The sequence below is a fragment of the Heterodontus francisci genome, chromosome 48, assembly GCF_036365525.1.
Source record: "Heterodontus francisci isolate sHetFra1 chromosome 48, sHetFra1.hap1, whole genome shotgun sequence".
NCBI lineage: Eukaryota > Metazoa > Chordata > Chondrichthyes > Heterodontiformes > Heterodontidae > Heterodontus > Heterodontus francisci.
In genome coordinates, this window is record NC_090418.1 from 7,886,665 (window position 1) to 7,909,630 (window position 22,966).

Here is a 22,966-nt window from a genome sequence, read left to right on the forward strand (position 1 = left end):
ACACAACATACAGCTTCCCCTGGCCCCCTCCCCCTCCCACGCTTTCCTCCATCTCTGTTTATCTTAAGCTTCAAATCTTCACCTCAACAATCAGGATGTTGGTAATCTTCACTATGTCCTGGCACAGGTGATAGGTACAAACACCCAGAATCCAAGGTCAAATCCTACCTTTACTGCCATCCATCTCAATTATTCCAAAAGTGTATATATATATATATATATATATATATATATATATATATATATATAATCACGCCATGGTAGAGTTCTCTTTGAGAAGTTAATGATAGAATTAAACAAATAATTGTGTGGGACATTAGTGGAAAAATTCCTCTGGTCGCTGTGTGTAACCATATGGCGAATGCATTCTTCAATTTAAAATGGTGTTAAGTCAACTTACAGTTGTTTCTGGACAAAATCTTGTCTGATATCACTCAGGGTGCAATTTTGCAGCAGAATGTGTTATGTTCCAAACTAGTCTAGCTCTATGTTTTATATATATATATATATTTTTTTTTTAAAAGGTTCTTGGACCAGAAATGTCTGATAAGCTTCTTCTAGGGGAGCCAGGGGAAGAGTTTGGATCATTGCCCTGATCCCTCCCAGGGTGATGTCCCACTGGAGATGATGGCATGAGTTTCAGTGTCATTCACAGCATCACCTAGTGCCGACAAGCCACTTTCTAATGAAGGAGGTGCCTCTTGAAGTACAAGAGCCATATCATCGGGGGAAACCCAACACTGACAATGGACTGTCACACACAAGTAAAATGGAAGTGCATTGCTCCCTTGTTCAAATGCATCAGGCTCTGGTGCTCAATCTCTGACTTTCTCCTTTATGATATAGTATTATTAGGAGTTGATGTTTGTTCTGTCAATCCCATCTCAACTTGTGCCCTTTTTAAACTGAGTAGGCCCTTGGGTCTATTCCTATTACATTTTTGGGTGGAAAGAATTGGCAATATTTTAAATAAAACACACACACACACACACACACACATATTATCGTCACATCAAACAGGGCTGCTTCTAAAAGGTTTGGGGCAGCTCAGCATTTGGAACAGTCTATCCAATATGTAGTGGTACAAAAATATCAGCTTTTGCTTCTGCCATCGCCTTCTCCTTCCTTCCAATATTGTGGGGGCGACAAGACGTTTGGATGGGATGCATGTGCTTCGGATGCGTCTCCATGCACAGAGTGTCAGGGGATGTGTCTGCACATTTGCCTGACTCATGCACGACAACTGGTACTTTAGACACAAAAAGGAGGGGGGAGAAAAGAAACGATCATGGATTTATTTTACAGGGCCCCGCGCTACTGGAAGACCTCTGGATGCTTGAGCAGTATCTTCTCGATGTAGTTCTCCAGTTCTTCCTCTCTGTCCTGTGTCTCGTCCTCGTAGTAGTCTTTGTTCCTGAAGACAGAGGGTGGGGGCTGGTAGTAGTAGGGTCGGTGGTGCTGCTGGTATGTCCGCGGGCGGATGTAATTGGGGTAAGCATTCTGCCTGGGTCGGTATCTTCTTGGCATGGGGAAGGGCATGTTGTCGTAGTCCAACTCATTGTCTGCACCCAGCAGGTCCTGAAGGGTCATCTCATCATTGGCGCGGTGCCTTGACTTCTCTGGCCGGTAGTGTGGTAGGTACTTGCTTTCACCTAAGTCTGGATGGGAGGATGAAGACTTGAGTCTATCCCAAGAAGATGCCCCATGCCTGCTTCCTATCCTTTCTGCTGAGTCTTTCCTTTTCTTCTCCACATCATTAATGATGTCAATCACATCATCGGCTGGCAGATGGAGTTTGCTGGAGATCTCAATCAGTCTGTCTATGGTCTGGGGGTCGATATCATCATCTTCATCTTCATCTGACCTCTTTTCCTCAGAGGCGCTTTCCACCCCTTCCTCTGACCCTCTGCCACTCTTCATCCTGTCCTCTTTGAGCTTCTCCTCCTCCTCTTCCATGGCCTCCCCTTTCAGGAGATACTGCAGCAGCAGGTCAGATGCTGCATCTGTCATTTTCTCATCTCCCATCTTCCTCCTTCTTGCCTCTCCAGCCTCCTGACGGCCTAGGTCTTCACCCTCGAACTCACGATGATACTTCATCCTGCCCTTCACATCTTCGTCACTTTCTTCATAGTCGGAGTATTTCTGTTTCCTCCTGACCAGTTCTTCAATCGCATCCAGGTCCCTCAAGACATCATTTTCCTTTGACTCCTCATCCTGAGTACTATATTTCGGTAAGGAGCGCTGGGAAGTGCTGGACCTCTCCCTTTTTGTGGCTGCGCTGTATTTCTCCAGCTCCTGCAACATGGACTCCAACTTATCAATGTTCTGAGGAGTCAAGGTGTCTTCATCTTCCTCATCTCTCCAGTCTGAGTCTTCACTTTCAGCCATCTGGTCTTCAGAGAGGTGGTTCCTCTGCGTCTTGGCCACTTTGGTCCTACTCTTTACATTTTCTGCTAATTCTTTCTCCTCGGGCTCTGGTGACTCGTAATCCACGGAGGGGAGTGCACTCCCACTATGATGCCTTGGCTCCTCTTTGCCTTCGGCCTTGTCTTGGTCCACCTTCAAAGCTTGTAGAAGGATTGCCGCCAGTGTCTTGGCATCCATGTCTTTGAACAGATCATCATCATAACTGGGTTCTTGCGGGGTGCTGGGATGGGAGCTCGGTGCAGATCTGATCTGGTGGCTCTTGACCTTCTCAGTCTCACCCCCAGGCGTGTTCATGTCTTCTGCGAATGATACCTGGCCTTGGCCGTGTCGTGGGTGAGAGATCTGACTGCTCTCCATCGGTTTGGTTTGATGCAAGTGTTCCCCGTGACTCTCTTCTTCAAGGGGTGCAGCGCTGATGAAGGTCAGGAGCATGGTGAAGAGTACAAGGGTCGGTGAACAAGCTGGCCAAATCATCTTGGTGGGGGTGGGGCGAGGAAGGAAAGAGCTATGGATACAAAAAAACAGAAAGAAGACCAAGATGAGATGGATTCTCAACACCGATCACTGCCATTGAAGTCAATAATCTGCAACACAAGTCACCAGTATGTGCACATGAGTGACTCCTGTCACCCTTGGACTGAGATTTTCAGGCTATTTACAGAAGAAATACTTGCCCTTCTACAAATGGAGGTTTTACGATATATAAATAATGCATTAAAGTTTTATGAATGCATTTTTCCTGTTGATAAAATGATTTACATTCAGATATTACACTGAGATATCCCACGGCATTGTTCATCATCAGTGCTTTAGAATGACAGGAGGGTTATGCACCCAAAAGTATTACTCTACTGCCATGTTCAGTCAAGGACACGGAGCCTAACAGCTGCTAAGTAAGCACAGGATGAGGTCAATAAGTATTGATGAATTTTAGTTATGAGGAAAGATTGGATAGGCTGGTGTTGTTTTCTTTGGAACAGAGGAGGTTGAGGGGAGACCTAATTGAAGTGTATAAAATTATGAGGGATTTAGATAGAGTGAATAGGAAGGGCCTATTCCACTTGGTTGAGGCGTCTATAACCAGGGGGCATAGATTTAGGGTAAGAGGTTTAGAGGGGATTCAAGGGGAAGTCATTCTATCTGGAGGGTGGTGGGGATCTGGAACTCACTGCCTAAAAGGGTGGTAGAGGCAGAAACCCTCATAACATTTAAAAAGTACTTGGATAGGCACTTGATGTACCGTAACCTACAAGACTATGGATCAAAAGTTGGAAAGTTGGAATTAAGCTGGATGGCTACTTGTTGGCCAGTGTGGGCAGGGTGGGCCGAATGGCCTCCCTCAGTGCTGTAAATTTCTATGGTTCTATAAGTTGTGGAATGGTTGCTGATGGCACAGTAGTCATGAGTAAAGGTGTTTGTTAAACATATGACCATTCAGACAATACCGAGTGACATTTGCCAATAGAAATGGAAATGTCCTACCAAGTGGCTTCCCAACAGACACTCGCAACTAATCAAACCATCCGAGTGATTTTGACAACAGAAACTTCAAATAATAACCGGATGAGAACAAAGGCGGGGAACATATTTGGCCGCAAGCTTCACCCTGGGCATTCTCTTGGGGACCAAAACATTTGGTGGAAGTTTACTTTTTGTGTGGGTCACTGTAATAGAAACGGAGAGATGCAAAGAGAGACGAAGAGGCAGAAAAACGGGGAAAGATAGAAAGCAATAAAGAATGAGAGAAGCACAAAGACTTTAACACAAGACAGACAGAGCAAAAAAAAAAAAGAGGCAGACAGAAAGAAAAAGGGACAGGTAGCTAAGTAGAGAGGCAGACAGACATAAACCGAGAGAAAGAAAAAACAAAGGAACAGGCAGATAGATACAGACAGGCGGAAGCAGAGAGTTAGAAACGCAGAGAGTCAGATAGAGACAGCTAAAGAAAGATATTGAAAGCAAGTGAGAGGATCACGTAGACAATGGAAAAACACAAATAAGCACACGCGGACAATCAATAAGAGACAGAGATACCGAGATACATAGAGACTAAGAGGAGAGACAGAGGTATGATCGCGGCAGTGCAGAAGTAGAGAGCGAGGCAGACTGACAGAGGGCATTTTCATTAATACACATTTTTTCCCCAATGTTCTCTGCTGTTCTCCTCCCCACATTCCGTATGTTCAGATCTCTTGATCTCTCTGTATTGCGGTCTCTGCCCTTCTGTTACTCTGTCTCATCGTCTGATTCTGCCTGGGTGTCCACCTCTGTGCTTGTCTTTGTTTCTGCCTCTTTCTGTCTAGCTCGTTGTCTCCGCGTCTTTCTCAGTCCCATAGATGCCAGATTCTGCCTTTTTTGTTTCTGTGTGTATGTCTGCCTTTGTGGATGTATATGCGCATCTGTGTATAATGTGCGTGTCTGAGTGTGTCAGTCTGTGTCACTGTCTCTGATCCACAGCCTATTCTAGCTGTAGCCCATTGTAATTAGGTGAGACTATCAGAATACTATATTCAGTGGATTGTGAATTGTACTGTCTTGCTTCTCTTGTGCTGTTCAATGTGGACGTGGACGATCTATCCTTTCCCCAGCGCTCAATTTTTGAAAGGGGAATAAAAAAATAAAAAAATACCATTTTTTTGGGTCATGATTGGGAGGAGGGAGCACAGAACGTGGTTTAATTTGAAATGCAAATGCATTCGAGAAGGAAGGAGTTCCACACAGCGGTGTGGACAGAGGCGACGAGGACCCTGAGTGCAAGATATGAGTAGCTGTTACCATGACAACCAATTGGTCTGCAGTCCCTGAAGACTATGCCCACGTCTGCAGCCTCCTGGTTACCATAGCAACTCCGGGATTCTTGACTGGGCTGACAGCTTAATGGTGAACAGGGCGGCTCCTTTCTCTCTGGATTCTGGCAATCGCAGACTGGGCATCTAAACTGAGTGGGTGGGTGGGGGTGTGTGGGGTGATGTGGGGAGGGGGTGGGGGTGTTGTTACTGTCTGATCCATCAGCCTACCCTATGGCTCTGCATCAGTTTTCATTCACTTATATCTGGTAACTGCACACAGTTCAGGGAGAGAGGGATTCTTCCTGTCGTGGGACTGAGGGAATCTCATCTGTGCCATACAAGATCGTGCGTTAATGCAACGTGTCTCACACCAGCATAACAATGAGTACATGCTTACTTTGATACGCCCGCCTGTCTATGCCTATCTGCCCGTCTGTCTGTCATCCATCTCTATCGACTTATCTATCTATCTATTTGTCTTATCTATGTGTGTGTGTTTTTTATTCCAGACACCTGCGTGATCAAACGAGTAAAGCAAGGATATGTGCTTAGATCCGATCAGAATTCAATTTGAAGGCTACCCCTGAATGGGGAATCCCATCTGCGCCGTTGGCAAGGACTAGGGCGTTTCACTGCGTGCCGGAATGTGGCTACCCATGAATCTATCCCGTCCCCTCCCGAGTCAATTCAGTCCCGTCCAGTGTTAGCTAGCCTCTCGAAATGAACGCACTTCGAGGTTCAAACAAACATCATTGATGCCAAGAACCCTAGCCTGCACTGAGAAGCGAATGACTCGATACCGACTGTTATAGGCATGTTTGCGGGGAGTTCTCCATCTGTATTAACACGATAAAATATGCACGTTATAGCATATGAAAAAACATATTGTCTGGTACATGTCTAAATATAAATACAATATAAGCATTATATATTCATACATAAATTAAGAAAACGTACAATATATATTTCGTATGCAATTTCTTGATTGTCCGATAAGGAATTCTCAGTGTGAAAATCATTTCAATCATTGGAAAAAAATTACAGCATGCAATAAAATGGTTCAGAATATTGGACTTTCAAACAATAAATTTTGTTCCCAAACAGGCAAGAATATCAGTATTTTCTACTTCAGTTCTCACAGATTTATATATGTGTTAAATATTTTTTTTTACAAAAAAACAGATCCTCGTAATTTGCTCGGTTTTAGGGTTATTACTGCATCGACTTAGTTGTAGGTGGATGACACTTCAATTTAGTAGTTTTACTCTTAATGTAGGTTAAAAATTGGTCTGTTACGCAGTCTTTGTCTTAGATCGCCCTTACCTGGGACGTCGCTGTCTAAGATGTACCAGAAGACAGTCTGGACCACAGTGGATGCTGGTCTCCGGCTCTGGGTTTCAGGACCGCGGACAGCGCCCCGTTGCTTTTATGCCTTTCAGGGAGCAACACCACCCCCTCCATCCCGCGTGACCATGACGTCACCTTGCATTGACGTCAGCGGTTCATTCATCCCCAGCCTATCGGTTGGAAATCACCCGCAGCCCAGAAACTCATGAATGAAACCCTGCTCCATTCACACGGCGGGAGGGGGAAGGGCTGCAGAAGATACTGGGCCGCCATTGAGGCGCATTCCCGGTTCGTTCTTATGCGGATGCATCCTCAGTGCAAAAAAAGCACAGAGAAAAATTCACTGCCCAGATAATGAATAATCAGAACAAATATTAGTGTGCAACTAAACGTCACCACGCACTGCGACCAAAGAGAGCGATTACAGTTGTTTGGGATGCACTCCTGTAAGGTGTTTACCAATATTAACAGAGGACGTTTCGAGAAAATGTCAGGGAACAGTGGGGTTTCACGGTAACTTTACTGGGAGAAAAGTTCTATTTAGAATTTGGACCAATTTATTTAAAATAGACACATATAGATGCAAATACCATTAGCAATGGTAAGCTGCACCTGTTTGTATAAATGCATAACAAATTAACGTTTACAAAATCTAGATGTTCAAATAAATAGCATCTATATAATATATAAAGGTACCATGTGTTGTCTACAAGATGCTGTTGCCTATTTATACAAATATAAAAGTAGCACTCTATATACTCTATCAGTGTAAACAGCGTTTTTACATATATCCATCTGTTTACATATATGTTTAAATCAAGTTATTTTATGAACACGTAAACTGAACATTATATGGGACCATGGTCGTTATAATCGATAGGAATTGTGTTAGGAATTCGCTCCAGATGCAGTTGGAAGTGACGGTATGCGCGGTAGGAACGGCGCCTGATTGGCATGAGTCGGGTTCACGTAGTCTTGTTTTGATTTTTTTTTTAAATTTCCATTTTACTGACGGTGATAGCTTTCCCACTCAAACTAGGACACGGAAGTTTAAGCCACCCTTAGTTCCCGAGTCAGTTCAGGGTTTTGTGCCGCATTGGTGGGTGTCAATGTTGATATCGATGACTCGGCTTTACCTTCCACCGAGAATATGACCCTATCCACGGGAGATTTTCACCATAAACTTTTGGATTCCCCCTCCCCTCCTCATATAAGGTTCTGGTTTTAAGGCGTGTTTGACACAAATTTAGTCTCCTTTGTTCCCTATTCATACTTGGTGAGTGAATTGTAGACACGGGTAAACACAACTGAAAAGAATATGCACCTAAACAAAACGGCTACTTAAAATCTATTTCCTCGATTATAATGTCAATAAAACACAACAGATCAAGCTCTCGTGCCCAATTACCCTTTCAATGCCATGGACATCAAGTGCTTGTTATCTACTACCCTTTCAGTTACATGGATAGCAATTCCGTGGCCTCGACTATTCCTTTAGTACAACAAATCCCAGTCAGCTACGATAATAAAAGCAAAATACTGCGGATGCTAAAAATCTGAAATAAAAACAGAAAATGCTGGAAGTACTGAGCAGGTCCGGCAGCATCGGTGGAGAGAGAAGCAGAGTTAACGTTTCAGGTCTGTGACCTTTCATCAGAACTGGCAAAGGTTGGAAATGTAATAGGTTTTAAGCAAGTGAAAGGGGGGGGGGGGGGGCGAGGGAAGAGAACAAAAGGGAAGGTGTGTGATAGAGCAAAGGGCAGGAGAGATTAAATGATAAAGATGTCATGGGACAAAGGCAAAGGGAGTGCTAATGGTTGTGGTGAAAGACAAAACATTAGTTCAGAGAGAGTGTTAATGACAGAATAATGAACAACTCTGTCCAAAAGCCTAAACTTTAAAAAGCAAGTTTAAGGCAGGCACATGGTTGAAAAATCAATTAAATTAAAATAAAATAAAATAATAATAAACAAGGCCAGTCATGCACTGAAATGAATGAACTGGAAGGCTGTAGAGTGCTTAGTCAGAAAATGAGGTGCTTTTCCTCGAGTTTACCTTGATGTTCACTGGAACACTACAGCAGACCAAGCACAGAAATATGAGTGTGAGAGCAAGGTGCTGAATTGAAATGGCAAGCAACCGGAAGCTCGGGGGCTAAGCAGTCACCCAATTGGCATTGGTCTCTCCAGTGTAGAGGAGACCACATTGTGAGCAGCAGATACAGTATACTAAATTGAAAGAAGTACAAGTAAATCGCTGCTTCACCTGGAAGAAGTGTTTGGTCCAGTCAGCTACATATGAACATACAAACATATGAACATACGAATTAGGAGCAGGAGGGGGCCACTCGGCCCCTCAAGCCTGCTCTGCCATTCAATAAGGTCATGATTGTAACGTCAACTCCACATTCCCGCCTAACCCAATAACCTGCTTATCAAGAATCTATCTACCTCTGTCTTAAAAAATATTCAAAGACTCTGCTCCCACCGTATTTTGAGGAAGAGCGTTCCAAAGACTCACGACCCTGAGTGAAAAAAATTCTCCTCATCTCTGTCTTAATTGGGAGACTCCTTATTTTTAAACAGTGACTCCTAGTTCTAGATTCTCCCACAAGAGGAAACATCCTTTCCACATCCACCCTGTCAAGACCCATCAGGACCTTATAAGTTTCAATCAAGTCGCCTCTTACTCTTCTAAACTCCAGTAGATACAAGCCTAGCCTGTCCAGCCTTGCCTCTTAAGATAACCTGCCCATTCCAGGTATTAGTCTAGTAAATCATCTTTGAACTGCTTTCAATGCCTTTAAATCCTTCCTTAAATATGGATACCAATACTATACACTGTACTCCAGACGTGGTCTCACCATTCCCTGTATAACTGAAGCATAACCGCCCTACTTTTGTATTAAATTCCCCTCGCAATAAACAATAACATTCTATGAGATTTCCTAATTACTTGCTGTACCTGCATATTAACCTTTTTTGATTCATGCACTAGGACACCCAGATCCCTCTGCATCTCAGAGCTCCGCAATTTCTCACCATTTAGATAATATGCTTCTTTTTTATTTATCCTGCCAAGATGGACAATTTCACATTTTCCCACATTATACTCCATTTTCTAGATCTTTGCCCACTCACTTAACCTATCTATATTCCTTTGTAACCTCCTTATGTCCTCTTCACAACTTACCTATCTTACCACAACTACTTATCTTTGTGTCATCAGCAAATTTAACAACCATACCTTCTGTCCCTTCATCCAAGTCATTTATATAAATTGTAAAAAGTTGAGGCCCCAGCACAGATCCTTGTGTCACACCACTCACTACATATTACCAACCAGAAAATGACCCATTTATGCCTACTCTCTGTTTCCTGTTAGCTAGCCAATCTTCTATCCATGCCAAAATGTTACCCTCTACACCATAAGCTTTTACTTTCCGCAATAACCTTTGATGTGGCAATTTATCAAATGCCCTCCGTAAATCTAAGTACAGTACATCCATTGGTTCCCCTTTATCCACAGCACATGTTACTTCTTCAAATAAATCCACTAAAATTGGTTAAACATGATTTCCCTTTCACAAAACTATGTTGTCTGATTACCTTGAATATTTCTAAGTGCCCTGCTAACATGTCTTTAATAATAGCTTCTAGCATTTTCCCTATGACAGATGTTAAGCTAACTGGCCTGTAGTTTCCTGCTTTCTGTCTCCCTCTCTTTTTGAATAAAAGAGTTACATTGGCAATTTTCTAATCTAATGGAACCTTCCACAAATCTAGGGAATTTTGGAAAATTAAAACCAATGCATCAACTATTTCACTAGCCACTTCTTTTAAGACCATAGGATGACGTCCATCAGGACCCGGAGATTTGTCAGTCTGCAGCTCCAATAATTTGCTCAGTATCACTTCCATGGTGATTGTAATTTTCTTGAGTTCCTCCCTCCCTTTCATTTCCTGATTACAGCTATTTCCCAGATGTTACGTGCATCCTCTATGATGAAGACCAATGCAAAATACCTGCTCAATTCATCTGCTATCTCCTTATTATCCATTATTAATTTCAGGTTTGCACTTGCTGCTGTTCAATATTCAGTGTATTAACACCTAATCTGTACTAATGCTTTGTCTTTCAACACACCATTAACATATTGTTTGCCTTTGCTCCGTGACCTTTTGGTCAGCTATGTGGCCTGGTCCAATCTAGACCTCCTTTGTTATCTCTTGTCCCAACCCCCACCTCACTTGCTTATAACCTGTGACTTTTCTAATATTTGTCAGTTCCGAAGAAGGGTCACTGACCCGAAACGTTAACTCTGCTTCTCTTTCCACAGATGCTGCCAGACCTGCTGAGTGAATCCAGCATTTCTTGTTTTTATTTCAGATTTCCAGCATCCGCAGTATTTTGCTTTTATTTTAGTGATTAATTCCCTAGACTCGCTTTCTATGGGACCAATGCTCACTTTGTTAACTCTTTTCTTTAAAAAATATCTATAGAAACTCTTACTATCTGCTTTTATATTTCCAGCCAGTTTTCTCTCGTACTCTAATTTCTTCCTCATTATTAATTTTTTAGTCGTTCTTTGCTGCTTTTTACATTCTGTCAAATCTTCTGACCTACCACCCATCTTTGCGCAATTATAAGCTTTTTCTGTAAGTTTGATGCTATCTTTAACTTTTTTTCGGTTAATACCGGATGGTATTGGAATCTTTTCAGTACCATGGATAGCAAGTCCCTATCATTTACTACCCTTTCGGCACCATGGAGAGCAAGTCCCTGTCATTTACTACCCTTTCAGCCCCATGGACAGCAAGTCCCTGTCACTTACTTCCCTTTCAGCCCCATGGACAGCAAGTCCCTGTCACTTACTTCCCTTTCAGCACCATGGAGAGCAAGTCCCTGTCACTTACTTCCCTTTCAGCACCATGGACAGCAAGTCCCTGTCATTTACTTCCCTTTCAGCACCATGGACAGCAAGTCCCTGTCATTTACTACCCTTTCAGCCCCATGGACAGCAAGTCCCTGTCACTTACTTCCCTTTCAGCCCCATGGACAGCAAGTCCCTGTCACTTACTTCCCTTTCAACACCATGGAGAGCAAGTCCCTGTCACTTACTTCCCTTTCAGCACCATGGACAGCAAGTCCCTGTCACTTACTTCCCTTTCAGCACCATGGACAGCAAGTCCCTGTCACTTACTACCCTTTCGGCCCCATGGACAGCAAGTACCTGTCACTTACTACCCTTTCAGCACCATGGACAGCAAGTACCTGTCATCTATGACTCTTTCAGTCGCATGCACAACAATTCTCTTGTCATCTACTATCCTTTCAGTTCTAGGGAAAGCAAATCCCAGTTATCTACCACGCTATCAGCTCCGTGCAGAATTCCTTGATTGACAGCGGGTTCAGACCAGCCACCTGGACGAACTGACCCCTCAGATCTTTGACAATGAAAGGTGTTTAAAACGTGCAACACGGTACATTTTAGATTGTGTTTTACCAAGTTAGGGGCAATTGATTATAATGCAATCGGTTTGTTTGTGGGATCCACCAAATTAGATAATTCGAGCCGGGAATGCTTTTAAAGTTTAATTTATTTGTTGCGGCTTTTGACTGAAGAAAACGAAATGGAATTCAGATCTCCCTCTGGGGCTCACGCTTTGCGTACACAGCCGAACATTAAATCATATGTTTTCTCCTTTCTATATCAGGCTCTCTGCCACTCTATCTTCCCGCTATTTTCTGTCTTATTTTCCAGTCTTTCTCTTTTCTTTCCTCTCTCTTTCTTTCCCCGTCCTTCTCTCTCTGCCCCCCTCTTTTCCCTACTCTTTCTTTCCTCTCTTCTACTGTATCTCTACCCTCTCTCCTACGTTCTCTCTTTGATCTCTCTCCCTCTCTCTCCTTTCTGCTCTTCCCCGCGGCTGTTTAGTACTGCCCATGCAAACACTGAGTAAACAAAGCTTTACAAAATGTATCTGCTCCATCTTTCCATAGTGAGCGGGTGTAACAGAATTTTACAGATCCAACGCAGAAAGAGATTAGTCAACCCAAACTGCTGTTGTTTCATGGCTGTTACTCCGCTGCTGATGCTAAATAGCCCTCAGAATAATTTGCACGTACTTCTACTATATATATACATTTGTGTTTTCAAAAGCATCCCATAATTTGATCCGGTGATGTGACGTGCGGATATCCCCCTGCGCTTTCTGTTCTCTCCCCCCCCCCCCCCCCCCTTCTTCCTGCTGATTGTTTTCTATGTTCTGTCCTGTCTTGGGTTTTTAATTCATCGGCTGCCTTCCTCTTGTTTGGAAGCTGATTCCTCCGGTGCAAGTTACTAACATTCAGTTATAGCAGGTGGCCCGGGATATGACTAACTATTAATCACCCTGCTCTTAGAAAAGCTTGTTATGTTTCTCGTGACTTTTTTTCTCAGTTATCCCTTATGTCCTCCTACTTGCTCTCTCTCTCTCTCTCTCTCTGTATTTCCAGTTCTCTGTAGTTGTCCTATTTCCTCATCTTTCCTTTTAATTTCATCCCCTGTTTCTTTCCTGTCTGCATCCCTCATTTCCACCCTTTCTCCTCTCTTCACCCTCTCTCACTTTTCCTTGAACTTCCACTAAGTTTATTTCTCTTTGTCTCTGTCCCTTGCTCTTTCTCTCGTTTCCGTTTAATCCATCTCCCTGCATCTCACTTTTTCCATCTACTTTTCTCCTTTGTCCGACTTCTATCTCCTCTCTCACTGTCTGCTCTCTCTACCCCTTCTCTCACTGCCTCCTCTCTCTTCCATTCTCCTCTCACTGTCCATTTTTCCTCTTCTTTCCCCCTTCCTTTTTATATTGAACTGCCCCCTCTATGACTGTCGTTTTCTTTTTTCTCCCCCCTCCCATTTTCTTTCGTTTCTCTCCCTCCTTCCTCTTTTAATTGCTCCCTTTTGCTCTTTCTCTCCCCTTTAACCCTCAGTTATTTATGAGCCGATGCCCTGTGCAGTATCAGCGTCCCAGTCACTATCGGTGGACTGAGAGGGCCCCTGCACCCCGTGCATGAGATGTTTTTGTCCTGTTCCACCCTGTTGCTATCAGACGAGCATGAATCACCATGGATGGCATCGCTTCATAGAAATGCTATTGTCATTTTAGAGGCCATGGGATGAAATTGCAATGGCGGTGACGTCAGCACCTACGCACATCCAATCGATCACATCCCCTCTGTTCCTTTCAAGATACGGTTTGGACAAATTACAGCATGTGCAATCTAACTGGACTGCAGCTCCTTTGTTCCGCCATAGGCAATCACACTTTACACCATTGGGAGCCTCTAGTTGTTCTCTGAAGCGCTGTGTGTAAAGATGCAAGACCTTAACCTTGATCCAACATTGCTGCGGCAGTGGAATTATTTTTGTATTGCACAGTAAATGTATACGTCAGTAAGTGTCTTCAGAATGGTTTAGGTCAGACTTCAATCCATTATGACAATTTTTAGATTTGTCAAACTCTTCTTGTACAATTAAGTTGCAATTTATCCAAGGTTGGAAAAATGGACTATCCAAGGTCGCGAAGATATCTTGCAAAGTCCTGTTTGCTCCGTGTTTGCATGTAGTTGGCTGCACACAAAAAGTGAGTTGTCGTGGTCTGGAATGCACCACCCGAAAGGATGGTGGAAGCAAATTCAATAGTAACTTTCAAAAGGGCACTTACTTGAAAGGGAATAAATGGAAGGATATAGGGAAAGAGCAGGGGTAATGGGAATAATTGGATCGTTTTTACTTTCAAAGGGTTGGCACATGCACCATGTGTTGAATGATCTCCTGCTATGCTGTATTATTCTATGATTCTAACTTAGAGGAATGTTAACTCTTGCCCTCTTTTCCCATCCTCACTTTTTTTTTTATTCATTCATGGGATGTGGGCATCGCTGGCTAGGCCAGCATTTATTGCCCATCCCTAATTGCCCTTGAGAAGGTGGTGGTGAGCTGCCTTCTTGAACCACTGCAGTCCACGTGGGGTAGGTACACCCACAGTGCTGTTAGGGAGGGAGTTCCAGGATATTGACCCAGCGATGGCGAAGGAACAACGATATCGTTCTATTATATATTAGAAAGTGCTGTCGAAGGAGGATCGGCAAGTTGCTGCAGTGCATCTTGTAGGTGGTACACACTGCTGCCACTGTGTGCTAGTAGTGGAGTGCCAATCAAGTGGACTGTTTTGTCCTGGATGGTGTCAAGCTTCTTGAATGTTATTTGATCTGTATCCATCCAGGCAAGTGGAGAATATTCCATTACACTGTTGATTTGTGCCCTATAAATGGTGGACAGCCTTTGGGGAATCAGGAGGTGAGGTACCCACCGCAGAATTTCCAGCTTCTGACCTGTTCTTGTAGCCACAGTGTTTATATGGCTGATCCAGTTAAGTTTCTGGTCAATGGTGAACCCCAGGATGTCTATTACTGTAACTCATTCTTCCCAACACCGCTAAGATTTGGAACAACTTCCCTACTGCAGTTTTCTCCTCCTACAGTCAGGGTCTTAAGACCTCAAGCCTTGTGTCAGCTAACCACAACTTTCCAATGGCCTACATGTTGTGACTTAGATGTTCATCTGAGTTTCGCACAACACAAGGAATCACTGTGGAAGTGATAAGCAACAATAAAGAGTCATTGCACTGCTTATAACGGTGATGTGGGTGGTATCGTGATTGAAGAATATGTTTGAGTGGAAGACAGTGCGCTGAGTCTTCACTTCAACATAGCAAGGATGAAGTGTATGTAGGACAAGGGATTTGGAGCTTGGAAAGGTCGAGAGAGGAAAATTAAAAGAACACTGACCATAGTAGTAAGAAAGGGTAACATGGAGAGGAAAAGGGAGAGAGATTGGAGGTAAGAAGAGGAAATCATTGTCTAACAGACCTCAAACCTTTTCTGGTTTTCTGTCCACGAGTAAGGGAGAACTTCCCAAGATATGACAGTCAGAGTCAACTGTCGTATGCACTAAGGCTTCATAAAAACTAGTTGAGGGGAAAGGAACATTTAACATGAAGGGACAAAAGTGAACCTAATTGAGGCAGATTCAGCATTGAATGGGACATTGGGAGTCCTTTTTGTGATCAGAGGCCACAAATCTCAACTAAATAAGGGTCTAAGACTGGGGCCATCAACAGGAACAGGTGATTGGTATTGGTCAGATATTTGTGTGTAGCTGTGTGGCAGTGATCCGTTAATTGCCTAAGTGGGTAAAGACACTGCCATGTGTAATCTAGAGCCATGCAGACCAGAACAGCGATGGGTGGGTGTTAAAATTAGCCTCACGGACCCTTGGCTGTGGAGTGGAACAATTCACCTGGCTTCCCATCCTAGATTACTATCCAGTGGCACCTACTGGAAGGTGCTTGTTTGTGTTGAGTGGGCTCGGTTGTGATGCCTTCCTCAGTTGAATAGCTCGCAGACACTCATTCATGTGCAGTGGCTATTTGGCCGAGGTATTGGGATGGCTGCGAATGGACCCCAGCTTGAATCAGTCTTCAAGACAGGAGGAAAAACTGGCGACAAAAAATGTGTCCATTCGTAACTGTTTTTGATTAGATTAGATTAGAGATACAGCACTGAAACAGGCCCTTCGGCCCACCGAGTCTGTGCCGAACATCAACCACCCATTTATACTCATCCTACACTAATCCCCTATTCCTACCAAACATCCCCACCTGTTCCTATATTTCCCTACCACCTACCTATACTAGTGACAATTTATAATGGCCAATTTACCTATCAACCTGCAAGTCTTTTGGCTTGTGGGAGGAAACCGGAGTACCCGGAGAAAACCCACGCACACATAGGGAGAACTTGCAAACTCCACACAGGCAGTACCCGGAATTGAACCCGGGTCCCTGGAGCTGTGAGGTTGCGGTGCTAACCACTGCGCCACTGTGCCGCCATAAAGTGTGTATGTGTAGGAGACTAAGTGTGTGCAGATATTTCTACTCAGTGCAATGGTTTCCTGTGCTTGCCTGCAGGCGATGCTCTGTCATTATGTCTTAACCTGTTCACAGGGCTGGTTGTGGCAGTGCCTAGGACTGTCGTGCTATTCTTTTGTACTTCTGCCAATGTCTTTAGTTGACAAAATTCTCTGCCCTTCAGCACTTAATAACTTACCAAACAAAACAACTTTCTATACTAAAATCAGAATCATATTTCACCATTTGTATACTAATCCATTTCTAGAAAGTAGTTATTGTTGAAACCCAATCACCAGTGCCTTCATTTGAGTTCAGCTCTGTTATTGATAAATGAGTCACAGTCTTAGGAACAAACCTTTGACTCCTCCCCCCTCTTCTCCCCACTCCCTCCCCCCCACTGCCACCCTGCCAATCACATGAGTTGTGGGAACCTATAAAGCTCTTCTGCTATATAGGGCTAACCCTTCTTTCAGCTGGTATACAGATAGTTACAGTGAAGGAAGGAACTTTCATGTTGTGCCCTGTCAGACTGTTAATCAGCCTAAGGATCCTTCTACTGCTTCACATTGATCTCCAAGGGGAAGAGTGTGAAGATATGAAATAAGGATTCACAGTATCTACATCTATTCATTCCACCTTGATTAAGCCTGTCCATCTGGTTCTGCTACAAGCTGACTCGGTAATGACTTTGATGCTGACAGTAATCTGCCACTCTCAGCATTTCCACTAAGTGTTTTGTTAGCCAGTTTGTGTCCACACATCCTAATCTCTGTGCCGTCTCCTTTGATGCCCCAGTCCTTCAACGGCCAATAGAACAAGTTTCTCCCTATCTATTCCATCAAGCGCCCTCATAATTTTGAGCATGTCAAACAATCCTCCCCTTAATCTTCTTTGCTCTAAGGAGAACAATCCCAGCTTCTCCAGTCTCTCTGCATCACTGAAGACCATCATTCTAGTAAATCTCTTTTAAAAAAAAAATCTTTTCATGGGATGTGGGCTTCACTAGCAAGGCCAGTATTCATTAACCATCCCTCATTGCTCTTGAACTTAATGGCTTGCTAGGCCATTTCAGAGGGAAATTAACTTTCGACCACATTGCTGTGGGTCTGGAGTCACATGTAGGCCAGACCAGGTAAGGATGGCAGATTTCCTTCCCGAAAGGATATTGGTGGACTAGATGGGTTTCAATGACAAACAATGCTAGTTTCATGGCTCCAACAGGACAAGCTTTCAATTCCAGGTTTTTATTAATTAATTTAAATTCCATCAGCTGCTGTGGTGGGGTTTGAACCTGTCCCCAACCCAACCCCAACCCCAGGCATTAACCTGGGACTCTGGATTACTAGCTCAGTAACATTACCACTACGCCACTATCTCCCCCACTGTGCACTCTTTAAGGCCATACCATCCTTCCTAAAGTGTGGTGCCCAGAACTGGCCATAGCACAACAAAATGAGGAGAATTTGTTTTATGCAACCAGTTATTGGGCTTGATCTTACTGTGAACAGTGAATCTATGACTACACTTGTCCATAGACTTTCTATGGGATTTTGTACAGAAAGCTGCTGTCAACCAAACAGGGCACCTGGGACCTGTGTGAACAGGACTAACAACTGTGTATCTCCTTAACGAATCAAATTGAGGAATCATTATTAAGCAGCAGAGAGTCTGAACTAGAAAGTGTCAAAATAATGAATTGAATGTCAAATTCGGTACAGAAAGCAAAATATGAAAGGGAACAAGAGATTCAATCAAGAGAGATAGAAGAAACAGAAAGAAAATATTTTTAAAAGTTTTAAAATTTGAAAGAGGAATGCGACTCCACACTTGTAAAATTTAATTTTCAGTGCCAGAGAGATTGTTTGACAGTAATTAATGCCTAAGGCGCTGTCAGAAAACATTTCAACTGGAATCGACACGTCCTTTTTTTGCCGAGTTTAGTCTGTGTCTATTAGGTAACTGGGAAGGGGGGCTAATTGGATATGAAGAGCCAGCACAGGCACAATAGGCCGAATGGCCTCCGTTTGTGCTGTATCATTCTATGATTCTTTGATTCTAAATACATTCAATGCATCTGGCGAGATGTCATGCTCGGGAAGCTTCTGGCAGAAGATTGCATCTCTGACAGGAACGTCTGGGCTTGAACATTGAATGGCACATGTGCATTCACTATTGTCTGATTTGCACATAAATAACAGTCTCACCTTTATTTTCAAAGCAAAATCCAACCCATTATGATCTGCAATCTGCTGCCTGAAAGGACAGCGGAAGCATATTCAATCATAGCTTTCAAAAGGAGAGTGGATCTATATAGATGAAAAGGAAAATAAATTTGCATGGCTACGGAGAACAGAGGAGTGGGACTAATTGGATAGCTCTTTCAAAGAGCTAGCACAGACATGATGGGCCAAATGGCCTCTTTCTGTGCTGTTTGATTCTATGAAGCAAGATACTTATTATTCCTTCTGATGTTTAGCCCTCCACAGGAGAGAAAGGGGGAACAACTGAAGGGAGAAAAGAGGAGAAAGGAGCAAGAGAGAGAGAAAGGCCCCCACCAAAGCTAACACTCAGATCACAGTAAAACCTGATGCAAAACAGAACTGCTTTGATCTGAGCACAACTTTGAAGGTTGATGCTGTTAATGCACGTAATAGGAAAATAAGAATGGAGACAGACACCAACAATATTTATAGCCTTTCTCTGCACCATCTAATGTCACACTTTTAAAAGCCATTTGTCACGAAGTTGGTTTGTGTGGGTGTCTCTGACTCCTCTGAATGGTGCTGCAAACCTGCGCTTAATATATAATTTCACAGATTGACTCCTCTTCAGTGCAGTGAACCCCTCGGCCTTTCACAAGACAGCATTTATTACAGACTGAAATGCACTGATAATTCAGCAGCTGTCATTTAAAGGGGCCCTCTCTGCAGGAGAACGAAGAAAAGCAGCCTGGCAAATAAGAGAATGAAAGACATGTATTTACATAGTGCATTTCACAATTTCGAGACAACCTGAGACAACTAAATACTTCTGAAGTGCAGTCACTGTCATAATATAGGAAAGGTAGACAAGTGGGGCACATCAAGCTCCCACAAACAGCAATATGACAATGGTCAGATAATGTGCCTTTTAGTGATATTGATTGGGGAATAAATATTGGCCAGGACACCCGGGTTAATTCACCTGCTCTTGTCCAATATAGGGACATCGGATCTTTTACGCCCACCTTGTTTAACGTCTCATCCAAATGTCAGCAATTCCGACACTGCAGCACTCCCTCAGTACTGCACTGGGAGTGCCAGCCTCGATTTTTGTGCTCAAGTCTCCGGACTGGGACTTAAACACACAACCTTCTTCCACAGAGGTAAGAGTGCTACCCATGGGAGACGTACAAAACTCTGAAATAAAAACAAGAAATGCTGGAAATGCTCAGCAGGTCTGGCAGCATCTGTGGAGAGAGATGCAAAGTTAACGTTTCAGGTCTGTGACATTTCATCAGGGTTCTGATGGAAGCAATTGAGAGGGCTGAAGCAATCGCAAGGTAAAGAAGTGCCAAGAAGTGCTCTAGTGCTCACAGTTGCTTTCTTACCTGTTAGTGGGAAAGGGTTTGGTTGCAGTACTTTTATTGAGAAGTTACTTCACACAGTTTGAGGTTTCTTCAACACTTTGGAGGTTTAGAATCATAGAATGATTGCAGCACAGAAGGAGGCCATTCAGCCCATCATGTCCATACCAGCTCTCTGCAAGAGAAACTCAACTAGTCCCACTCCCCTGCCTTTCCCCATAGCGCTGCAAAATTTTTGATAATTATCCAATTTTCTCTTGAACGCCACAAGGGTGGCACAGTGGTGCAGTGGTTAGCACCTCAGCCTCATAGCTCCAGCGACCCGGGTTCAGTTCTGGCCTGTGTGGAGTTTGCAAGTTCTCCCTGTGACTGTGTGGGTTTTCTCCGGGTGCTCTGGTTTCTTCCCACAGCCAAAGACTTGCAGGTTGATAGGTAAATTGGCCATTGTAAATTGCCCCTAGTGTAGGTAGGTGGTAGGGAATATGGGATTAATGTAGGATTAGTATAAATGGGTGGTTGTTGTTTGGCACAGACTCAGTGGGCTGCAGGGCCTGTTTCAGTGCTTGTATCTCTCTGGTGGAATTGAATCCACCACACCTTTAGATGGTGCATTCCAGATCCTCAACACTCACTGTGTGAAAAAAAACATTTCCTCATGTTGCCTTTGGTTCTTTTGCCAATCACCTTAAATCAGTGTCCCCTGGTCCTCGACACATCCGCCAATGGGAACAGTTTCTTGCTATCTACTCTGTCCATGATTTTGAACACCTCTATCAAATCTCCTCTCAAACCTCTCTTCTCTAAGGAGAACAGTTACACTAGCACCGTTCCTTCAGACTTGCTGGGTCAAAAACTTGGAACTCTCTTCCTAACATCACTGTGGGTGTACCTTCAGTGGTTCAAGAAGGCAGCTCACCACCACCTTCTCAAGGGTAATTAGGAATGGGCCAGCGACGCTCACATCCCATGAACAAATTTTTTTTTAAACCTGGCCAGTTGCCATGATGTTTCATCCTGTGGCAGTCCACCCTCCAAAAACAGCTTCACACAGGGAAGCAGACTCACTGGCTGGCTGCTCGGAGACAAGAGATACCCACTTAAAATGCTCCTGATGCCACCTCTCAGAGGCCTGAGGACTGAGGTCCAGGGGTGCTACAGTGAATGCCACACCACCGTCAGATGTGTCATCAAACAAGCCATTGGCATGCTGAAGATGCGCTTCAGGTGCCTGGACAGATCTGGAGGTGCCCTTGAGTATATGCCAGCCAGAGTCTGCAGAAATATCGGGATGTGCTGCACTCTGCAGAATATTGCCCAGCAATGAGGTTTGGTCCGACAGGAGGAACAAGGCGGAGAGTCTCTTCAGATGATCCAGAGGAGGAGTATTCCGGAGAGGAGGAGGAAGAGGAGGAGGCAGAAGGTGATGAGGGAAACACACCACCCACCGTTTCACATTACTGCCTGGGTTGCCCTGATCATTATGAGGTTTACTTAGGTTCTACCAATCTCGCAACCTCATTCAAAAGCCAAATTTCATCCCCCCCACCTCATCAACTCCCCAATGCCACGAACATAAGGCAGTTCGGCAAACAGACAAGCATCCTTTTCACATCCTCATCACTGACCGGCTGCCAATTCAGGTCTTCCCATCCATCATCAAACAACTGAAAAGGCCACTTGTCAATCAGCGACCTGAAGTGGGCAAGACAGGGAAATAGTGCAAAAACGATAATGCGGATGTACTTAAATGGAGAAATGAGACTTAACAATACAACAATGTGTAAGGCACCCATGTGCATTTCCTAAACAAATCTTTACTCTTGCTTTTCCTGCTATTCCTACATGGTGCAACCCTTGTAACTTCAGCAGTGGTAGAGGCAGGCGGCTCACACCCCTGCTCTGACTGGTGAGATGTTCTTCACTGATATCCTCCGGGTTTTGGAGACTGTGAAGGCCTCACAAAACAGTGCCCAACTTTTCAATGGTGCAGGGGAAGACTCAGCTATCAGGACACAAGGCAGCATTTCAGGTACTGACTGGGGGTGGGGGGGTTGGGAGGGTGCAGGGGGTTGTGGGTGAGAGGTGAGCGGGCACCAGGTGTGCAATTTCATTCATTCATCCTCTATAAGGTGGCATCCAGGCTCGGCAAGACTTTGCTCAAGGTCTGCCCGCGCCTGCTCCATGCCACCCTATCCATGGAAGAAGATGTCATCACAACGTCCTTTGAGGCGGACTCCTCTAATCTCTCTGCACTCATGGATAGTGTGCTTGGAATGCCCATCGGTGCATCGCATGACCTCTGCTGCTGCACAATGTTTGTCCTATTTATCGACGGCCCCCCCCCCCCCTCCAGGGTGTAACATCTGCGTCCAACTGAGCAGTGCTTAGAGGGGCCTGCACCCTTCAATGCGGACTCTCCACTGATGCCTCTGATTCCGCCATCTGTTCTTGCTCACTTGTGAAGTGCGAGTCAGCAGGTGAAAATCCGACCATCTCTGTAACTGGTCCCACTGAAGTGTAGGAATATACGCTAGTGCACGGTCTGCATGAATCCTTGAGCCCCACTGAGGAGGTAGACTGGGCCTATATTCTCTAGAGTTTAGAAGAATGAGAGGTGATCTCATTGAAGCATACAAACTTCTTCGACAGGGTTGATGCAGGAAGGATGTTTCCTCTGGCTGGGGCGTATAGAATCAGGAGACACAGTCTGAGAATAAGGGCCAGGCCATTTAGGACTGAGATGAGGAGGAATTCTTCACTCAGAGGGTGGTGAGTCTTTGGAATTCTATACCTAGAGGGCTGTGGAGGCTCAGTTGTTGAGTATATTCAAGACAGAGATCGATAGATTTCTAGATATTGAAGATATCAAGGGTTATGGGGATAGTGGG

The 22,966-nt window shown here is 44.1% G+C and overlaps 1 protein-coding gene across 2 annotated transcripts in view; it reads right to left on the reverse strand.

The window, feature by feature from the left end:
• Positions 1-215: 215 nt before the first annotated feature.
• The window catches only part of LOC137357363 (neurosecretory protein VGF-like), a 50,379-nt gene continuing 27,628 nt past the window's right edge, over positions 216-22,966 (reverse strand). The window contains exons 1-2 of one of the 2 annotated variants that reach the window (XM_068023631.1): positions 6,540-6,591; positions 216-2,932 (exon numbers count right to left, since the gene is read on the reverse strand). In XM_068023631.1, the coding sequence (XP_067879732.1) occupies positions 1,315-2,901 (1,587 nt within the window). In that variant the 5' untranslated portion in view covers positions 2,902-2,932; positions 6,540-6,591 and the 3' untranslated portion in view covers positions 216-1,314. Of the gene's footprint in view, positions 2,933-6,539; positions 6,592-22,966 lie in introns of those variants that run through there. The other variant, XM_068023632.1, reaches the window with a different exon arrangement.